This window comes from Drosophila hydei, unplaced genomic scaffold (genome assembly GCF_003285905.1).
Source record: "Drosophila hydei strain 15085-1641.00,03,60 unplaced genomic scaffold, DhydRS2 tig00008124-arrow-arrow-pilon, whole genome shotgun sequence".
Lineage (NCBI taxonomy): Eukaryota > Metazoa > Arthropoda > Insecta > Diptera > Drosophilidae > Drosophila > Drosophila hydei.
This window is the reverse complement of record NW_022045834.1, coordinates 1,521,274-1,540,470: the sequence shown is the minus strand read 5'-3', so window position 1 is coordinate 1,540,470 and position 19,197 is coordinate 1,521,274. Positions and strand designations below refer to the sequence as shown.

The 19,197-nt window shown below is 41.9% G+C and overlaps 5 protein-coding genes across 6 annotated transcripts; 3 read left to right on the top strand and 2 right to left on the bottom strand.

Annotated features, from left to right (window-relative positions):
• Positions 1 to 381: 381 nt before the first annotated feature.
• On the bottom strand, positions 382 to 3,534 carry LOC115483394 (multiple epidermal growth factor-like domains protein 10). Its single transcript, XM_030225173.1, has 4 exons — positions 3,455 to 3,534; positions 3,286 to 3,388; positions 2,402 to 2,457; positions 382 to 2,272 (listed from the first exon to the last, which is right to left on the bottom strand). The coding sequence occupies exons 1-4, from the start codon at positions 3,532 to 3,534 to the stop codon at positions 382 to 384; spliced, it is 2,130 nt and encodes a 709-aa protein (XP_030081033.1).
• Positions 3,535 to 5,190: 1,656 nt separating this feature from the next.
• Positions 5,191 to 7,477, top strand: LOC111600335 (multiple epidermal growth factor-like domains protein 11). Its single transcript, XM_023316399.2, has 2 exons — positions 5,191 to 5,412; positions 5,477 to 7,477. Exons 1-2 carry the CDS (start codon positions 5,191 to 5,193, stop codon positions 7,475 to 7,477), a joined length of 2,223 nt encoding a protein of 740 aa, XP_023172167.2.
• Positions 7,478 to 8,747: 1,270 nt separating this feature from the next.
• Positions 8,748 to 11,981, top strand: LOC115483396 (tenascin-like). 2 transcript variants are annotated; one of them, XM_030225184.1, is made up of 2 exons: positions 8,748 to 9,003; positions 9,985 to 11,981. In XM_030225184.1, exons 1-2 carry the CDS (start codon positions 8,779 to 8,781, stop codon positions 11,884 to 11,886), a joined length of 2,127 nt encoding a protein of 708 aa, XP_030081044.1. In that variant the 5' UTR covers positions 8,748 to 8,778; the 3' UTR covers positions 11,887 to 11,981. The 2 variants fall into 2 exon arrangements, with proteins under 2 accessions (XP_030081044.1, XP_030081045.1); XM_030225185.1 differs by lacking the exon at positions 8,748 to 9,003 and adding an exon at positions 9,440 to 9,700.
• On the bottom strand, positions 11,955 to 14,419 carry LOC115483399. Its single transcript, XM_030225188.1, has 3 exons — positions 14,041 to 14,419; positions 12,694 to 13,236; positions 11,955 to 12,145 (listed from the first exon to the last, which is right to left on the bottom strand). The coding sequence occupies exons 1-3, from the start codon at positions 14,358 to 14,360 to the stop codon at positions 12,049 to 12,051; spliced, it is 960 nt and encodes a 319-aa protein (XP_030081048.1). The 5' UTR covers positions 14,361 to 14,419; the 3' UTR covers positions 11,955 to 12,048.
• Positions 14,420 to 15,621: 1,202 nt separating this feature from the next.
• On the top strand, positions 15,622 to 18,005 carry LOC115483397 (tenascin-like). Its single transcript, XM_030225186.1, has 3 exons — positions 15,622 to 15,995; positions 16,073 to 16,636; positions 17,444 to 18,005. The coding sequence occupies exons 1-3, from the start codon at positions 15,697 to 15,699 to the stop codon at positions 17,946 to 17,948; spliced, it is 1,368 nt and encodes a 455-aa protein (XP_030081046.1). The 5' UTR covers positions 15,622 to 15,696; the 3' UTR covers positions 17,949 to 18,005.
• The last annotated feature ends 1,192 nt before the right edge of the window (positions 18,006 to 19,197 follow it).

Below are 19,197 nucleotides of genomic sequence, written 5' to 3'. Positions count from 1 at the left end.
TTTTTTTTTAATTTTTATCAAATTGATCGATAACATAAATTTAAAAAGTCACTCCATATATAAATCAATATATTTTTTTTTTAATTTTTATCAAATTGATCGATAACATAAATTTGATAGATTGCATTTTGTTGACATTTTACATACAGATTAACATATTTTCTTCAGTGTAAAGAAATCGATCATATATGCAAATCAAGTTATCGATAATTAATCGTATATTATCGTTTACTTGTGCTGTTAACATTTTTTTCATGTTATCGATTATATAAGAAAAATTACCTGTCATTTGCAAAGAATGTTATCGATATGTATGGCTTATCGATTAGCCTAAAACATTTGTTATCGATTTTTAAGCGACGATTATCAGTATTTATTAGCCTAATCGCCCAATTCAATCTGTTGATCAGCAGGCAACTCTTCAGTGTTCGCCACGCAGACACCATAGCTGGGATTCTCGATCAGATGCACGCGCTGTTTATCCTTCCTCGACTGACGTCGCTGCAGATACTCACGCGTCAGTATCACGGGCAGCATAACGAGCAGCACACAGAGCAGTGCAGTTAGGCCCAGCTTGCTCCACTTGGAGAAGCCACCAGTTCCATCTGAGCTCAGAGCACGATATGTCAGCCGCTTGCAGGTTTCTGGTGCCGCGCAATAGCTTCCCTTTTCACAGGGTTCACTGCAGTCGGGGCTGCATTCGCTGCTGCTGATGGATATAAAACTATAGCCGGGCATGCAAACACATTCATTTGGACGCAGACATTCGGCATTGATGCAGCGCTCTTGGCATGCCGCGTGACACAGATGCAATGCACTCGTATTGTAGAGCATGTAGCCCTCGTTGCATACGCAACGACCTGGCGCCTTGCAACGTCCGTTTTGACAGCTCGGCCGGCAGACGGGTGTGCACTCGTAGAACAGCTTGGTATCCTCGTAGCCGGGCCAGCACTTGCAGCTGTTGGGCTCGACGCATTCGCCGTTTATGCAGCTGGGCGAGCAGACGGGATCGCATATGGAAGTAGAGCCGTCGCGCAGACGATAGCCCTCATAGCAGCGGCAACGTCCGCCGTCACAGCGACTATTGATGCACTTCTGGGTGCAATGCGGTTCACATGAGCCGCTGGGCCAACGCTTCGCATAGCCCGGCTCACATTCGCATATCTCCGGAGCAATGCAACGGCCATGGTTACACGGCTCACTGCAGATGGGCTCACAGACGTAGGGATCGTGAGCGCGGGGCCGGTAGCCATTGAAGCAGCGGCACACATTTGGCGCTGCACAGGTGCCGAACACACAGGAGTGGCTGCATTTGGCTACGCAATAGTAGGGCGAGATCGCTTCGTAGCCACTCAAACAGCTGCACACCTCGGGATTGCTACAGATGCCGTTGTAACACTGCTTGCTGCAATGTGGTTCGCAATGAATGCTGCTGCCATTTGCCATTACGAAGCCCTCATGACAGCTGCAGATGTTGGGCGCCGTACAACGTGCATTGACGCCACATTGCGGCTCACAGCTGGGCGTACAGCGATGAGGCGTTAGCTTCTTATAGCCCTCGTTGCACGCACATTCGCCGGGTGCACTGCAGACGCCATTCTCACAGCCCTGGCGACAGCTGGGCGTGCAAATGTGTTGGCTGCCATTCGTGGGCACATGTCCTGGCTGGCACAGGCAGTGGTTCGGTGCTGCACAGGTGCCATTGATGCAGGCCGGCTGGCAAATCGGCTCACAGCCCGCCTCAATATGATTGCCGACATGGCCAAAGCCCACGTTGCAGGCGCAGTGCTCGGGCTCCAAGCACCTGCCATTGGGACAGCCGCTGCTGCAGATTGGCTCGCAGCGATAGTTCTGCTCCTGGTCCCAGTGGCCCTCGTAGCCGTCATGACAGCGCTGCTCATTCGGCGCTATGCAATCGCTGTGCTCCGACAGATTCGGGCAGTTGGGCACGCACTTGTCCAGCGTCTCATTGCGGCGATAGCCACGCCGACAGAGGCAGGATCCATCCTCTTGACAAATGCCATTCGTACAGTCGCTAGATTTGCAAATAGGTAGGCAAACCGACAGACTATTGTTAAGAAAACGATAGTTATTTGCGCACTGGCAAACATCCGGAGCAATGCAATTGCCATTGACGCAGGGCTCGCTGCAAACAGGCGCGCAAACGCTGCGATTATCCCGATTGCTATAGCCAGCATCACAGAGGCACACCTCGGGCGAGAGGCATTTGCCGCCGACGCCACAATCATGGCACTTCGGCAAGCACACGCCGCTAAGGCAGGCAGACAAGGTGAGGGAGAGAGAGAGAGAGAGAGAGAGCGAGAGAGAGAGAGAGAGAGAGAGAGATGATTGAGATATTTACTAAAGGTAAGTTTTAAGTTAAGGCTGAGGGCTTACTTACTTTTCCTCCTTGCGTTCGTAGCCTTCGCAGCAAACATCTTCTATTGACATATAAGTCTGATTATACAATAAATATATATATATATATATATATATATATAAATAAATAAATTCGATCAAAATCAGGTCATTATAAAATTAAAAATTAAACTATGGAATGTGAGGAATAAACAATTTTTAAATTTTATTTTGAAGAAGCAGACAGAGAGAGAGAGACAGAAAGAAAAATAGACTTAGAGAGAGATAGAGAGAGAGATATAGAGGACAGAGAGACAGAAAGAGAAATAGATATATTAATAGATATAGAGAGAGAAAGAGAGAGCGAGATAGGGAGAGGAGAGAGATAGAGAGAGAGCACAGCAGATATCATATCAACTTGATATAAAATAAAAGTTGTGAACTCTATATCCGCTTTACTCTATATCTTATTTCCTTGATAAACTCAATTGTTAATTATGAAGTCTTGTAGTTGAATTACTTTCACGATATACAATATTTAGATAATGATCAGTTCAGTTGTCATGACTAAGAACTCAAAAGAACTGATCATTTGTGAACAGCTGATCAATTCTATAGAATGTAAAGTTCATAGCTGATTAAGTAATATATATATTTAAAAACCAATTGAATAAGAGATAAGCAGTTCGCTGATCACTGACCAAGTACAAGAGTTCATATTAAAGAGTCGATTAATTAAATTAATTATGAATGTAAGTGATTCTTTGCTTGAACAGAGTTAGCCTTTTCTTAAAATATTTTAATTTCAAAAGGAATATATAAAATGTCAAAAAAAGTGCTTGAATTTATATATTTTAATATATGTCTATATTCTCCTTTTTCCATATTAGAATAGCTTAATTTGTCGCTAGTGCACTTTATACACACCTCTTTAATAGGTCGCACAACCAGCTGTCCACAGTCGGTGGTACAGTTGCTTGATGAATTATGTTTGCGCATCGTAATGAGGCTCACTTTCATTTTCATTGTTCTACACAAAAATTTGTTGTCAATTAGATATAAAATCTTTATGAAGTTCGATTAGGCAGCAGCTTACGGTATACGTTCCGTGCAGGCATCGATTTGTAGGCAAATCAGCAGCGAGCTGATCAGACCTATTATTAGTAGGCGCAACATATTTCTTTCGTATTCTCTATAGTCTGGGATAACTCAACACCATTCGCTTTAGTGCACAATTAACAAATGAACTGACAAATGAGATTCGAATTACAGACAATTCAGATCTGACTTGTGTTTGTGCTACTGCTTATCAGAGTTCTCTTTCTATATATATATATACATATATAAGCATGTGTGTATATAAACGTTTGTTGAACCCTCGGTGGCCAAAACAACGACCTCATCCTACTCTCAATTATTTTGCTTCTGATATGGCCATATGAAGTCAAGCCGAGGTCCTTAGCATTGAATATGACAAATGCATTTCAAGATTTCGCTTATCGGAGCAAGCACAGAGCATTCACTATGTATGACATCAAGTTAAAATTGCAGCCTATTTATAAAACAAGCAAATACATTGTAAATGATAACTCACAGTAAATTCAATTATAAAACGTAGAGCTAGGCCTTAGCGAACTAAAGCTGAAAGCTAGGCAGTCTGCGAGATCATGTAAGCAAGGGCAAAACTTTGATTTATGATTTTTTAATTACATTTAAGTTTTAGGATTAGTCTTTAAAATATGTTTGACTTCATGTTTAATGTTGAATATAAAGTATTCTTTGATATTAATTGTAAAAATATATAAATAAATGCATAAAAAGATTTAAATAGACATAAAGGGACTGACTATAATTTATTTATGTATTAAAAAAATTTATAGAATTTAATATTTTTTTAATTCGACTAAACACTTTTTCATATGAAATTCAAAAGCTCTGAATATTCAGGAATATCCAAACTTATATAAATTTTTAAATTACATTCGCTAAGATCTCAGAAGAGCAGTGTGACCAAAGTGTACAAAGTGAGTAAATGCCATAGAGCCTTTTATAGGCTTTGCAGCGATTGGCACAGCTGGTCAGCGCTTAATTTTTGCAGATGGCAGTACTTTTCCTTAAGGGCAGTGTGACCAGAACCGAATAGTCATTAAATGCCAAATGCAATTATTAGACTTTGCGACGATTGGCAAAATTGACCAGGCTAAATTTTTTAAGATGGGCAGCACTTTTCCTTAACAGCTTTTTTTGTTATAATTAAATTTAAAACGCAGCCTTTAAAAAAAAAGCTAATTCGAGAAAAGTTTATATTTAGTTCAATAAAGAACTTCAAAGATATTTTATATACGCTGAACTGATATATGGGAATTATTAGTATAATATTTAAGATTTAGGTTAATTTAAAAAATGTTAATTTATTTAATTAACTACTATTTCTTCACTTGATTGAAATTTATATTAGCAATAAGGCAAAAGTTTCCCACATATATAAAACAACTTTTTAGAATTAATTATAATTAAATTTAAATTAGATGACACAATTTTTGATAACAATTCAATGATTTTATAGGAATTTAATTAACTGAAATTATTTAACTTTGTAACTTTGTTGAAGATTTAAATTTATGCTGGTTCCTTTGCTCATTCAAGAGTCAATTCGCTTATCTTTGCCAATATTTGCAACTATATATAGTATTTATAAAGTGTGGAATCGTTAAGGTTTTTGCGGTTTAATAAACTAAAAGTAAAGCTATATAAGTTATGAAATCAGAGTTTGTAAATCAGTTACTTATTAAACTTCAACCGAATCGAAAAGTTGACTTTAAATTGCTAAACATGTCTGGAGCTGGAGTTGGATTTGGGCGTGTGCTCGTGCCAATATGCCTGCTCCTGGTCCAGTTGGATTATACCTTAGGCTATAATACGACAAGTGCGCACTGTTTGCCCGTGCTGGTGGCCACGAATAAGATGGTGAAGAAGCTAGTGACTCACACTCTGTTGGATACAACTGGATCGATGCGTTACCGAGAGCCGCAGGAAGATTTCTATGTTACAGTGGTATGAGTTGGGCAAACTGTTGTTAACAACTAATGAACTATCTACAGCAACTACGTGTCAACAGATTGAAACTTCAAACAAGTGCAAGCCCACTTGTGAGCCCAAATGCGGTCTTTATGCGGATTGTGTGGGCGATGAGAAACCCGAATGCGTTTGCCGCGCCGGTTTCCAAATTGAGCCAAATAATAACGAAACGCTTTGCAGGCCACAGTGCGAAAGGAATTGTGGCAGCCACACCATTTGCCACAAGCCAGGTGAATGCACGTGCTTGAATGGCTATCAGAGATCCAAGCTGAATGCCACCAACTGTGAGCCCGTTTGTCATGCGGAGTGTGGACGATTCCAATACTGTGCTCGACCGGATCAGTGTGAATGCGTTGTGGGCTATACCAGGGATGCATTGGGTCTGTGCAGTCCCCGCTGTGCATCATGTAATGCCAACGAGCACTGCACGAAGCCAGAACAATGCGATTGCAAGCCAGGCTACGAGCGCGTTGAGGACATATGCCAGCCACATTGCTCGATGCCTTGTCGACTCAACAGGTACTGTGCCCAGCCGGATATGTGTTTGTGCAAGGAGGGCTACGTGGAGAATGAGCTGGGCGTTTGTCAGCCACAATGTCAGACGGAGTGCGGCGCGCATGAGCATTGTATTCTGCCAGGTCAGTGCGAATGCAAGCCTGGTTATCAGCGAACTGAAACAGGCATCTGTGAGCCGCAATGCTCCATGCCTTGTCGGCTCAACAGGTATTGTGCTCTGCCCGACATGTGTCTATGCAAGGAGGGCTACGTGGAGAATGAGCTCGGCGTTTGCCAGCCACAATGTCAGACGGAGTGCGGCGCGCACGAGCATTGCATTCAACCAGACCGTTGTGAATGCCAGCCAGGCTATCAGCGAACTGAAACGGGCATCTGTGAGCCGCATTGCTCGAAGCCTTGTCGCCTCAACATGCACTGTGCCCAGCCGGATATGTGTTTGTGCAAGGAGGGCTACGTGGAGAATGAGCTTGGCGTTTGCCAGCCACAATGTCAGACGGAGTGCGGCGCGCATGAGCATTGCATTCAACCAGACCGTTGTGAATGCCAGCCAGGCTATCAGCGAACTGAAACGGGCATCTGTGAGCCGCATTGCTCGAAGCCTTGTCGCCTCAACATGCACTGTGCCCAGCCGAACGTGTGTTTGTGCAAGGAGGGCTACGTGGAGAATGAGCTGGGCGTTTGCCAGCCACAATGTCAGACGGAGTGCGGCGCGCACGAGCATTGCATTCAACCAGAACGTTGTGAATGCATTGAGAGTTATCGTAGAGATGAGCAAGGCGTCTGTCAGCCCATCTGCAAGGCAGATTGTGGAGAACATGGCTATTGCAGCGAGCCAGACAAATGCGGCTGCCAGACAGGCTATCAGCTGTCCGAGCTGCAGGCCAAGTGCCTGCCCATCTGTGTGGCTTGTGGCAATAACACGCAGTGCTCTAGTCCAGGCAAATGTACCTGTCAGACGGGCTTTCAGCGCAAGAGTGCAGAAAGTGTAGATTGTGAGCCACACTGTTCAACAGGCTGCTTGGCCAACAGCTACTGCAGCAAGCCCGAAAAGTGTGAATGCCTGAATGGCTATGCAGAGGATGCGATGGGCAAATGCTCGCCCGTCTGTGCGCCGGAGTGTGAAGCGCACAGCATTTGCATAGGTCCCGGCAAGTGTGCTTGCCGGCCTGGCTATACGGGCGTGGGCAACCGCTGCATGCCCCTTTGCAGCAGCCAATGTGGCGACAACAGCTACTGTGCCCAGCCCGAGCAATGCGCATGCATTGCCGGCTACAAGCCAAGCGATGAGCTCAATCGCAACTGCTCACATACGAAGGCCACAATTACCATCATCATGTTATCAGTTGCAGTTGCTTTAGCGATCATCAGCTTGGTCTCATGCATTGTCTTGGCCTGCAAAAGGCGCAACAAGGAGCCCGTTTTTGAAATGCAATCAGACAATAATGTTCTGCCCATGCAGTGTCTGGATCTAGATAAATACGATACGAGCTTGGAAGGCATCACCAACGCATCCTATGCGCAATAAGCCAATTCAAATCAAAATCATAAAAAGAGCAAAAATAAACTAATATATGTAATTTAATTCATTTTTAATCAGCTTGCAGTAAAAATGTGCTTAGCAACTCTTTGTGACGCATCGAAAAAAAAACCTCAAAAACAAAAATAATTTATGAGGCTTACAGTGTTAAATACGTGACAAATTCAATTAAAATATTTCATTTATTTTCAATAATAATTTTTAACATTTTCATTTTTAAGTTATAAACAATTTTGTTGTTGTCTAGTATTAGTCGATAATACATTAAATAATTATATATTAAAATTGAAATTTTGAATCTGATTGACTCAAGTTTATGAGCTCAAATAATTAATTGACTTAAATATATTTATATTACATATTGATGATAAGTTATATATTTAAGTGATTGATTGATAGCCTGATTGTTTGAATGACTGAATTGTGGAACAGTCGTTCTATTGACTGATTGACTGATTGACTTTCTTTGACTGGTTGATGGGGTGACAACCTAACTCCTTGACTGATTCATTGACTAACTGAACTTTGATTGAATTGAATTGACTGATTGTCACACTGACTAAATGAGTCAATTTCTGGCTGGATTTCAGACTTTTTAACTAGTGCCAAAATGTTTGATTGATTGAGTGATTAAACAACGGACTGACTGCTTGAGTGATTGACTGTCTGATTGACTCATATCAATACTGACTGACTAATTATTGTTACGGACTGGCATATTCTTATCCAATTGACAGATTAATTGAACTACTGTCAAACTGTTTGATTGATTGAATTAGCTGACTGAGACTATTAGATTAACTCTTATATATATTAATGCAGTCATTGGCTCAATTAACATAAGATTCACGAACTGCCTAGACTGATGACTGTCTCGCTGCCTGTTGGGTGTGTTGCTGACTGATTGATTAACTAAATGATTGACTGAGTGCTAAATTGATTAAGCAAGTAAAAAATAAATGACCTGATTCTAATGCAAACTAGATACATCTACAACCCACATCATACATATGCTGATTACATCCAAGATGTGGTCCAAGGTTGAGCGCTTTACATGAGCAAAGGCTAAGTTGTATTATCATCTTTATCAGTTTCTGTTACTCAGTCTGTCTCCCTCTATCTCTCAACGTTAGTTATTATTAACATAGCTCTTTTATCTTGTAAAATGCCGGATGTTATGAACAAAGTACATGCGAAATTGACTAACTAATCTGCGCTCACAGTTGAGTTTGAAACGCGTTGCCGACTCGCACAGAAAGTTGCACTCAAATCGACAATTTTCTTCAAAAATGCAAAGTTCTTATCACTTTTGGTTGTGTTTGCTATTCACACTTTATTTTGTGGCAATTGGCAGTGGACTTAGAATTCCTCGATTTGTGTGTTCCAGAAGAAAACAAATTTCGTATACTAAACAAACACTTAGACTTATAAAGCTGCCGGAGCATTCATCGACCAGAATCATTTTTTGGGCTAACCGCGCTAATTCTCGATATGAATTCCGAACGGTTCCTGAGGTAATTATGAAATAATATAAATAAAAAACCTTTTTTGTTGCGAGCTTTAGATATATTTAATAATTTTCATTTTTTTAATTGATATAAATATAATAAAAAAAAATATGAATAAAACAAAAACAATTGAATGATTTTTTTTTTAAATTATAAAAAATTATAATGACGACGAAGAATTATTCTAAAAATCAAATAAAATAATATGAATTACAACAACAGCAAAATACAAAAGAAAACCTTTTTTATATATATAAGATTTTATTATATTATATTATATATTTTTTGATAGCAAAATTTGTTATTTCGCTTCACTTTTTGTTTATATCTTAACTCATACATACATATTGCATGAATGTAACTAATATATATACTTTCCGGATGTATTTTAATAACTGAAACATTTGTCCGAGTGCGAGTTCGCTTCAACGTCTCAGTCACTGCTCAGTTGCATTTGGTTTGAGCTAGCGAAAGGTTCGTTGAGAAGAGCTTAAGAATGCAGGGTCTATACTTAATGATATATCTGCTGATGAGCCTTTGTGGCTGTTGTCTAACAATGATGTATGATACTAAAGTGTGCAGTCGCTTGAAGAGAGTTTCGTACACTCAGATGGTACAAAGGCTGAGGACCATAACGTATAGAAAGCGAGTATTCTTCATCTGGAAAACCAAATCACGACTTGAAACGCAATACGTGCCGGAGGTGAGATTAGAAAACCATGTCAAAATTCAAATAGCGCAAGGCAATATTTCTCAAGTATTTCCGCCTTAATTTCACAAAAAGTGATAAGCGAATTCATGAAGGAGAAATCCAGACTTCGCGCGATCAAAGTACAAATTCATTTCTTAAGTCTGGATACTATTCTTGGCAATATCATCAGTATTATTATTAGCAACAGCCTCGCCTCCATCATCATCATCATCATCATCCCATTCAGTATGAATGACAATTGACTTATCTATAATACTATTATACTTACGTCACAGACCGCCTACAAATTTGAAACGGATTACTATTGCTGTGAAGGCTATCAAGGATCGATATACGATTGCCAGCCCGTCTGCACTGCAGGTTGCGGCGATAATAGACACTGCAGCGCGCCTGATCAATGCAGCTGCAATAACGGTTATATAGGAAATGATTGCACTCCACTTTGCATTGGCTGCGGCATACATAGCCACTGCCAGTCGCCGGGAGAATGCGCCTGCGACACGGGCTACAGCAACAACGGAGGCTCAGGCGGATGTCTGCCAGTCTGCAATGCGGGCTGCCCGGAGCACAGCAACTGTGAGGAGCCCGACAAATGTGTGTGCATCGAGGGCTACGCCAGCTCCGATGATGGAAGCTGTCAACCTGTCTGTAGTCAGGGTTGCCCAGAGCATAGCAGTTGCAGCAAGCCAGGAGAATGTGTGTGCGAAGAGGGCTACAAGCGCATCGAAGACGGCAGCTGCCAGCCGATCTGTAGTCAAGGATGTGCACCAAACAGCAGCTGTAAGAAGCCAGAAGAATGTGTGTGCGACGAGGGCTACATGAGCTCCGAAGATGGAAGCTGTCAACCGGTTTGCCAACAAGCATGTCCAGCGCATAGCAATTGCAGCAAGCCAGGAGAATGTGTGTGCGACGAGGGCTACAAGATCGCCGTAGATGGCAGCTGCCAGCCGATCTGTAGCCCAGCATGTCCGGATAATGGCAGTTGCCTGTCGCCAAACGTCTGCATCTGTAAGCCAGGCTATGTCCTAAGCCAAAATCATAGTCTGTGTGAAGCCCACTGTCCAGAGAGCTGTGCGGACTATGCCCGATGCGTGGCACCCAATCAGTGCGAATGTTATCCTGGCTTCGAGATGTCGCAGGTCGAGCAGGTGTGTCAGCCGAAGTGCAGCCAGGACTGCTCGAATGGTTTTTGCTTTGCGCCTGACAAGTGCGCCTGCAACTCCGGCTACTTGATGGGTCCCAATCAGACCTGCGAGCCGCAATGCAGCTCCAACTGCATTCATGGCAAGTGCATCGCACCCAACAGCTGCGAGTGCGAGCCTGGCTATCGCTTTGCAACAGACTCAAAAGATGTCTGCGAACCCGTTTGTGAGCCAGCCTGCGAGCTGGGCACTTGCATGGCACCGCAGCTCTGCATCTGCCAGTTGGGCTACGAGCCGACCTCGAAGGAGCTGCCACATCTGTGCCGTCCCAGCTGCACGATGAGCTGTGTGAACGGCAGCTGCGTGGCGCCCGAGAAGTGCGCCTGCAATGCAGGCTACGTGCCGGCAGATGGACTCAATGCCACCAGCTGCAGGCCCAGCTGCAGTGGCGACTGTTCGAATGGCGATTGTGTGGCACCCGAGCAGTGTCTGTGTCACTCTGGCTACGAGCGCACTGCGGCTGGCTGTCAGCTGCGGCTGGAAGTGACAACTTCAACGGAACGGCAATTGGATGAGCTGCAGCAAAAGGAGCCAGGCACAAATTGTAGCAGCATCAGCTGCAGCTGTTGGCGCGCATGGACTGAAATTGAGGAAGCTGCCATCAAGTGCGTCAACATTTGCCAGGATGCTTTCGACAAGCCCTGCGTGGATCTCAAACTGTGCAGCTGCGACCAGGCAACAGGCCAACTATTATGCCCGGCTGAAGAGCACGAGCAGCGTCTGGTCTGCCAGGCGACCACAGCCATTCGCATCGATCAGCAAACAGAGCAGAATCTGGGCGAAGCGGCTCATAACTCGAGGCGGCCAGCAGTCGGCACATCCAAGTGGCCAGTGATTCTAGCCTGGTCCGCCGGCAGCTTCATCGTTTTGCTGCTCATTATTGTCGCCTCGCATCTCTACCTAAAGCACCGACGTCAAGAGGCCATTCAAGAGCAGGAGAACTACTGCTATGTGCTCTGTAACGATAAACTATAAAAATAATTCTTTACAAAAATTAGAGATTTATAATTTGAAATCCCAATAGCTGTTTTCCTGCCTCTGGTTGTTGAACGAGTATTTGTTGTATTTAAAAAGTATCATTTATTATTATTAATAAAGTGTTAAAAAAGTATTTATAACCAATTGCCTAGCTAGATTTTAGACGGGCACACACATCGTGGACTGTTCGTGATAGCTAAAGCCGGGATCGCAGATGCAACGATTGCGACTCACGCATACGCCATTGTAGCATTTTCTGTGGAAAGAAAAACCGATATCATTTTAATCTGTATATCTATAACTAAATACTTAGACACACATGTATAATATGTTTTATGTAAATATATAGTTCATTCAGTTTGCAATTGCTTATATTATTATGCTTATATTATTATTATTATTATTATATTATCTTAAAAGAAAGTCATCAAACACTGACTTCACTGTCAAATTGCAGAGCTCAAACTGCAAGGCTTTGGTAGATTTTCCATCGCTTTTCCGATTAGCCACACGCAACTTATTAAAAAGTGTCTGCTCTACATTTCAAGCCTGCTGACAGACGGGCATTGCACACAACTAATATACTCTTCTCACTCATTAACACAATACACAACTTTTATCCTAGCTACATCCATAAGCTAAAACAAATTTATAAGTTCAACTTGTTAAATACTCTATAAGTGTGTCAGTAGGGTATATTACCGTCAGTTCTTATACCCTATAAATATTTATCTAAGCTTTCTTCTACTGCCCATCTTCATCTTCGTCTATTCATTCCTGTTTGATAATGTCGACAATACTCACTGATAGCAATCGCTCTGGCAGACGCCGTCTTTGAGCGTATAGCCCGGTCCGCAGTCGCACTCGTTATTGTCCCGACAGATGCCGCCGATGCCGCAGTCCGGGTCGCAGACGGGCTGGCAGCCCTCGTTGGTCAGCTGATAGCCCTTGGCACAGCTGCAGATCTCCGGCTCGGTGCAATTGTGGCGCGGATTGTTGCCGCAGCCACTGCTGCAGATGGGCCGGCAGAAGCGTCGCGTCTCGTCCAGCATATAGCCCATGTCGCACTGGCAACTGCCGTCCAGATAGCATCTGCCGTTCTGGCAGCCGATGGGGCAGGCGAACACACAGTCACCATTGTCGTTGCGCACGAAGCCCTCGTAGCAATCGCATTCGCCCGGGATGCGGCAGCCACCGTTCTGGCAGCTGCAGATGGGCCGACAGACGGTCACGCCCATCAGCCGGGTGGGCGTGTAGCCGGTGCAGCAGACCTCAATCGAGCTGAGCTTGTTGGCCACATCCGTTTGAATGAGACTGGCCAGCGGATACTTGGAAACGGCCTCAGCGCTAGAAAAAGCCAAAGTTAAGCGAGCAACAGGAAGGCGCTTAAGTCAACGACATATAGACTACTGATATGATTATGTATTATATATTGAAAATCTATTAGAAGCCTGCATAGAAGATGCCCAGCTCTGATTGTATATCAGCTATTATATTATTTATATTATATTATATGATGCAACATTCTCTTACTCAGTCATAAATATAATATATAATATATAGTTATACCAAAATCTTATCCATTTCGATAAAAAGTTGACTTTAAAGTTTCTTTTTTTAAATATAACTCGAGTACTTTAAGAGCTTTAGTTATCAAAATGGTTATTTAGGAACTTATTAAGTATACGTAAATTCCAAAATTTTATTTTATTGATATCGTGAAGTTTCAATAATAACTCGAGAACTTTAAAGTCTATCGATATCAAATTTGGTATGTAGTTTCTTAAACAGATTTAGAATCTATATCATGGCAACTAGCGCTCATTAGAGTTGGAATTTATTGGTTTTTTAAGCGCAACTCGAAAACTTTTAAAGCTATAGTTGTAAAATTTGTATTATGGATGCTCTTTAGTCTTAGGCTAATTTAGAATATTTAATTTCCGTACATTTATATATATATTTAATTTGTTATATACCCCATATATATTATATTTGTATAAAATAAAATAAAACATTAAAAATAACTGCTGCAGCAGAGCTTTTAGGGTCTCTCGTAGTCTACTTGAATTCGAATTCTATTCTTCAAAGTTTGTTTGGTAAACAAAGCAAATTAAGCAAAGTTCGTTTGCTATGAGCTTTCGCTGTACTTACGGCACCCATATGCGACATTTGTGCTGGTCGCGACTCGAGACGCCCTCGTGAACGCGCAACATGTATTCCCGCCTACGAGGCTGCTGTTGCTGGGTTGGCGTCTCGGCAAGGTCAAAGTTGATGCCGCCCGAGCGTGGATAGAGCGTCTGTGCCGCCGCTGCCTGTTGCCTGTTGTTGTAGCGTCCGCCACCTCCGCGCCTATTGTCATAGCGCGTGGGCGCATCGTACTCCGAGTAGCTGGGCACGTTTGCCTGCATCCCGGCCAGGCCCAAGCCGACCAGCACTATCAAAGCCTGCTGGGCGTGCCTAAGTGTATGCATTGTCCTCTCGCTAGCTCCACTTATGCCTTTTTGTTTTGGTTTTCGTTGTTTGCAATCCCCTTGCTAAATTCTAACTAAGTTCTCAAGTTTCGCTCGCGTGCTACTGCCCCACTAAATCACTGCGGACGGCTTATCAGTTGCGTTTGCTTTTGTTTTTGTTCCTTTTTTTCGGACATGTTCTCAATATCAGTTCAAATCTTTCTCTCAGCTGAGGTTGTGAAATTTGTGTTCTAGAAAAGCTCTATACGACTAAACGTCTATCAAGTCTATCAAGTTAATTTTTACATTAATATATTTCGATTTTTCTGAAAACTGATTTTAAATTGTTTTATTATTTATTTTGATCTTGACATAATATTTAATGTACTTTTTTTTCATTTATTTCTTTAGCAGTCGACTTATTATATTTTATACATAAATATTTTCTAAATTTTACAAAAGAATTTTATTTATTATTATTTATATATTTTGTTATAAATATTTATAAAAACTGTATTTATTATAGCATAATAATAATTCAACTTATTATTTAAATATTAGAAAGAAAGAAATAAATATAGAGAAATCTTTTTTTAATTAATTAATTAATTAAATAAATAAATATAAAAAAATATCTTATAATTAATTAATTAAATAATTAATTAATTATAAGATATTTTTTTATATTTATTTACACTTATTTATTTTGACAACTATTACATGAAAAATAAGCATATATATTGTTTTAAATATAAATATTTATCAGTATTTTAAAAATTTATTCCCATTTTTTTGTTCCTCAAAACGAAATATAATATTACGTATACGTACCACCGGAACTGTTAATAGGTGAGTTTTAAATAGTTCTCAAGTCAATAATTATATGCATATATATTTCTCTATCTCTCCCTTTTTTGTTAACTCTATTATATATCAATATCTCAATCTCTATAAGCCTTTCTCTCTTTCGCTCTATTTATTTCTCTATGTCTCTCAGTCTTTCTCCATTTCTCTCTATATATCTCTCTCTCCCTCTGTCCCTCATTCAGCCTACTGTTGTCTTTCTCTATTTGTATATTTTGTTGCCTACGTCTCGTTGAAGTACTCTTAATTTAAGCACTGCGTAGTCTCTTGCTAATATTTTTAATTGAAAGCTCGTTGGCTTATCGCCGCTTCCCTCCCAGCTGAGATTAAACGCTGACCCGTTTCTCCAATTGCTGCTACTGCTGCGACTGTTGCTGCTGCCACACAGTAAACAATTGAGACTTGAGCGCAACTGTGTCGCCAGATCAGGCAGTGCTTCGCATCGCACAAGAGGAAACGAGAAAATCAGAGCGAGGAAGCCAGAAGAGAAACAATGCCTTCGACCAGGCTGCTGCGCACTGTCGCCCTGCAGGCATGCCTGCTGTTGATCTATATTTGCCTGCTGCAGGCGATCGAGCTGCAGCTGCACGAACAACAGCTGCAGCAGCAACTGCTCGATGAGCAGCTTCGACTGCACCAGCAGCAACAGTTGCTGAAGCAACAGCGCGAACAGCAGCTGCAACAGCGCCGCTACTCCTCGACCACATCGACGCGCAAGCCCTACATCATACCGCAGGGCCTGTCGCTGCCCCAGCGAGGCGTTTATCCAGACAAATGTTACCGGGAAGTGCCGTAAGTACAGCCAGAGATTAGACTCGAAAGCTACTTTAAATTGTGTAAATTTTCAATATAATTTTGGGCGTTCTCAGAGCTGTTTTCTTTCAGTACGATAAGGAACTGAAGATCGTTGGCAACAGCTCGACTAATCCGTACTTCAATGTCATCGAGGTCTGCTGCAAGGGCTGGCGGCGCTACGAGTACGATTGGTCGCGATGTGTTCCGGATTGCGGAGACCGTTGCAAGGAGAATGGCTTCTGCTTGCCCGGCGGCAAGTGTCAGTGCTTCTCGGACTTCGTGCTCAACTATCGGAATGAGTGCGTGGCCACCTGCCCGCTGGGCTGTCCGCATGGCCAGTGCTATTTGAATGGCACCTGTCGCTGTGAGCCCGGCTTCGAGCTGGATGGCTCGAAGCGCTTCTGTCAGCCACAGTGCAACACCACCTGCGGCCACAACGAGCTGTGCCTGGAGCCGGGCAAATGCGTCTGCGCCGAGGGCTATGCCCGCGGTCTAAGGGAGTCCAATGCCCTGGGCTGCCAGCCCATGTGCATACCCGACTGTGGCTATGGTCATTGTGTGGCTCCCAATCAGTGCGAGTGCTTTCCAGGCTATCAGAAGCGCATGAATCGCAGCTCCTGTGAAATCAATTGCTATATGTGAGTACTAAAGCAAGGAAATTTAAATTAACTATATAATAATTAATTAGATGGAGAAAAATATTAATTTGAGCTGCAGTAAATATTTTAGATTTAGTTAAAAACAGGAAGAGAGCTAAGATTACTATAAATTTCTAAGTATATGAATTTGGTATATTTTGTGAGTTATGGATATATAGATATCTTGGAGAGAAATGGCAAATCTTAATGAATACTTCCACAGCTCCAACTTTTTAATAACTTAAAGAACAGAGAAACTATAATTATTGATCATACTATCACTCTTGCTCAGTTATTTTCCAGTTTCAATTTTGATTATGATCAAAATTTTAAGAAACATATCCCGAATTACACAAAAGGTTTTTAGAACTTTTTAATATATTTATTTTATGTTAACATATATTGTACTTTAATATTATATGACATATATACATATGTGTATATATATGATGTATATCAAATATCATTACCTATGTATTATGTATCAATTTAGATCTCGATCTTTATGGCAATACTGTAACAGATCTTTCTATATTTGCATATACTAAGAGCAGATGAGCATATTTATAGTAAATTTAATCTTATATTACTTACTTTAATCCTAGTTATCAGATATAGTCTGTTTATATATAACTTGAAATCCTTTCCATACATCCAATATATAAAATATTTAAGATAAACTCGTATTTATAGAAATTCAATGATATTTTCACATCACTATTTCACTATTTATACCATCTCTAGTTCTCTCATCTCTAACTAACGTTTGCTCTCTGTAACCCTCTCTCTCTCTTTCTCAACCTTTAGGCGCTGTGAGAACGGCTTCTGTGCGAATCAAACGACATGCGTGTGCCAGAACGGATACCGTTACGATCACAATACAACCAGCTGCTTGCCGGACTGTGGGGACGAGTGTCGCAATGGCGTCTGCGTTTCACCGGGAAATTGCCGCTGCTTCAATGGCTATGTGCGAAATCGCGAGAGATGCGATGCGGTGTGTGAACGCGGCTGTGGCTTCTATGGCCGTTGCATAGCGCCAAATGTTTGCGGCTGCGGCATAGTTGTGGGCGCCGAGGAGAGCTATCAACGTTGCGAGAATGGCTATTGCAATGCGGAAGGTCATTGTCGTTGCCTAGAGGGCAAGACGCGGTTCATAGACAAATGCATGTCGCCGGATACGGTGACCACCTACGCCTCCATCAATCCGTTGCGAGTGAATGCCTCTCTGATGCACGAGTTTCAACTGCTGCTGGGCAGACACTTTATACTGGGCTCCGCAGGCATGCTTGAGGCAAACAGATGGTGGGACTAGCTGACTAGCCATATATAAATATACATATATATATACTAAAATAATATATACTATCTCAAAAACAAATATATTTTTATTCTTATTTTATAATGCGATGTCAAGCACAAAGAAATGCGCTGTGAGCGCGCTTATCAGTAATACAGAGGCTTAGCTGTAGTGGCGCTCAAATATATGCATGCTCAACAACAACTCAACACATTACAACAACGTGCTCTTCTACGGCTCAGCGCAAATTCATCTATTTTAAGCACACACACTCACAATGAACAATGACAATGAACCGTTCTTAAGCTTTCTATAAAAACAGCTCTCAAAATTAACGCAGCTCAGTTGCTCGCCTACCTTTAAGCCTAGCATAACTGTCCTGCAAGGAGAGCGCGAGAGAGAGAGAGAAAAAATGCGCTCGAATAGCATTATTATTGGTCTGCTGATTATTTGTCTGGCTTACGCACATGGGCAATTTTGGAAACAGTCGCAAAACGATTATCAGAGCTGGGTGCGTGAGATGGTGGCAAATCGTGAGTCGGGCATCTGCTACAAAACAGTATAGTACTTATAAAAAACCATATAAATATATCAAAAAGAACTTAAAATAATTGATAAACGAATTTTTCAGCGTTGATACCTTGAATCCTGAGATCAGAATACGTCAATTTTCACATTGCTGTGAGGGCTATGTTAAACGTCAGAATTCCAATTCTGCTACTTTGCACTGTGAGCCCATCTGCAATCCGGAATGCACTAACGGTGTATGCATCGCGCCAGGAAACTGTGAGTGTGGGCCAGGATATTTTAGAGATTCAGAGGGGGAGGGACAGTGTCGCAAATAATGAGAAAAACCTGAACCAATAATCGGATAATAATACAAAATAATGTTTGTTGCAATTAAAATAAATTCCATTTGGTCATTCATTGAAATCTTAATCTAAAGACATGCACAATTCCAGCGCCATATTCTACTCAATGCTACTCGATAATATCGAGTAGTTTTGATTGATTTGCTGGCAATAGAGGGGAAAGAACGAGGGGATAGATAACTCAGTTATCCGCTGCTGCGGACATTCCCATTCCCATTACACTAACGCCAGCAAGACTTATCCGTTAGATCCCCTTGTAAGCAGCTGAGAGCTGAGAGTGTGGCCGTGGGAATTATTGTTAATGTGCATGTATTAGTGCATCGGATATGCATATGAGCGAGAGATTAAATGACGATCTAGTCTTTGCTCGTCTGCCTTGCTACACGGTTGTA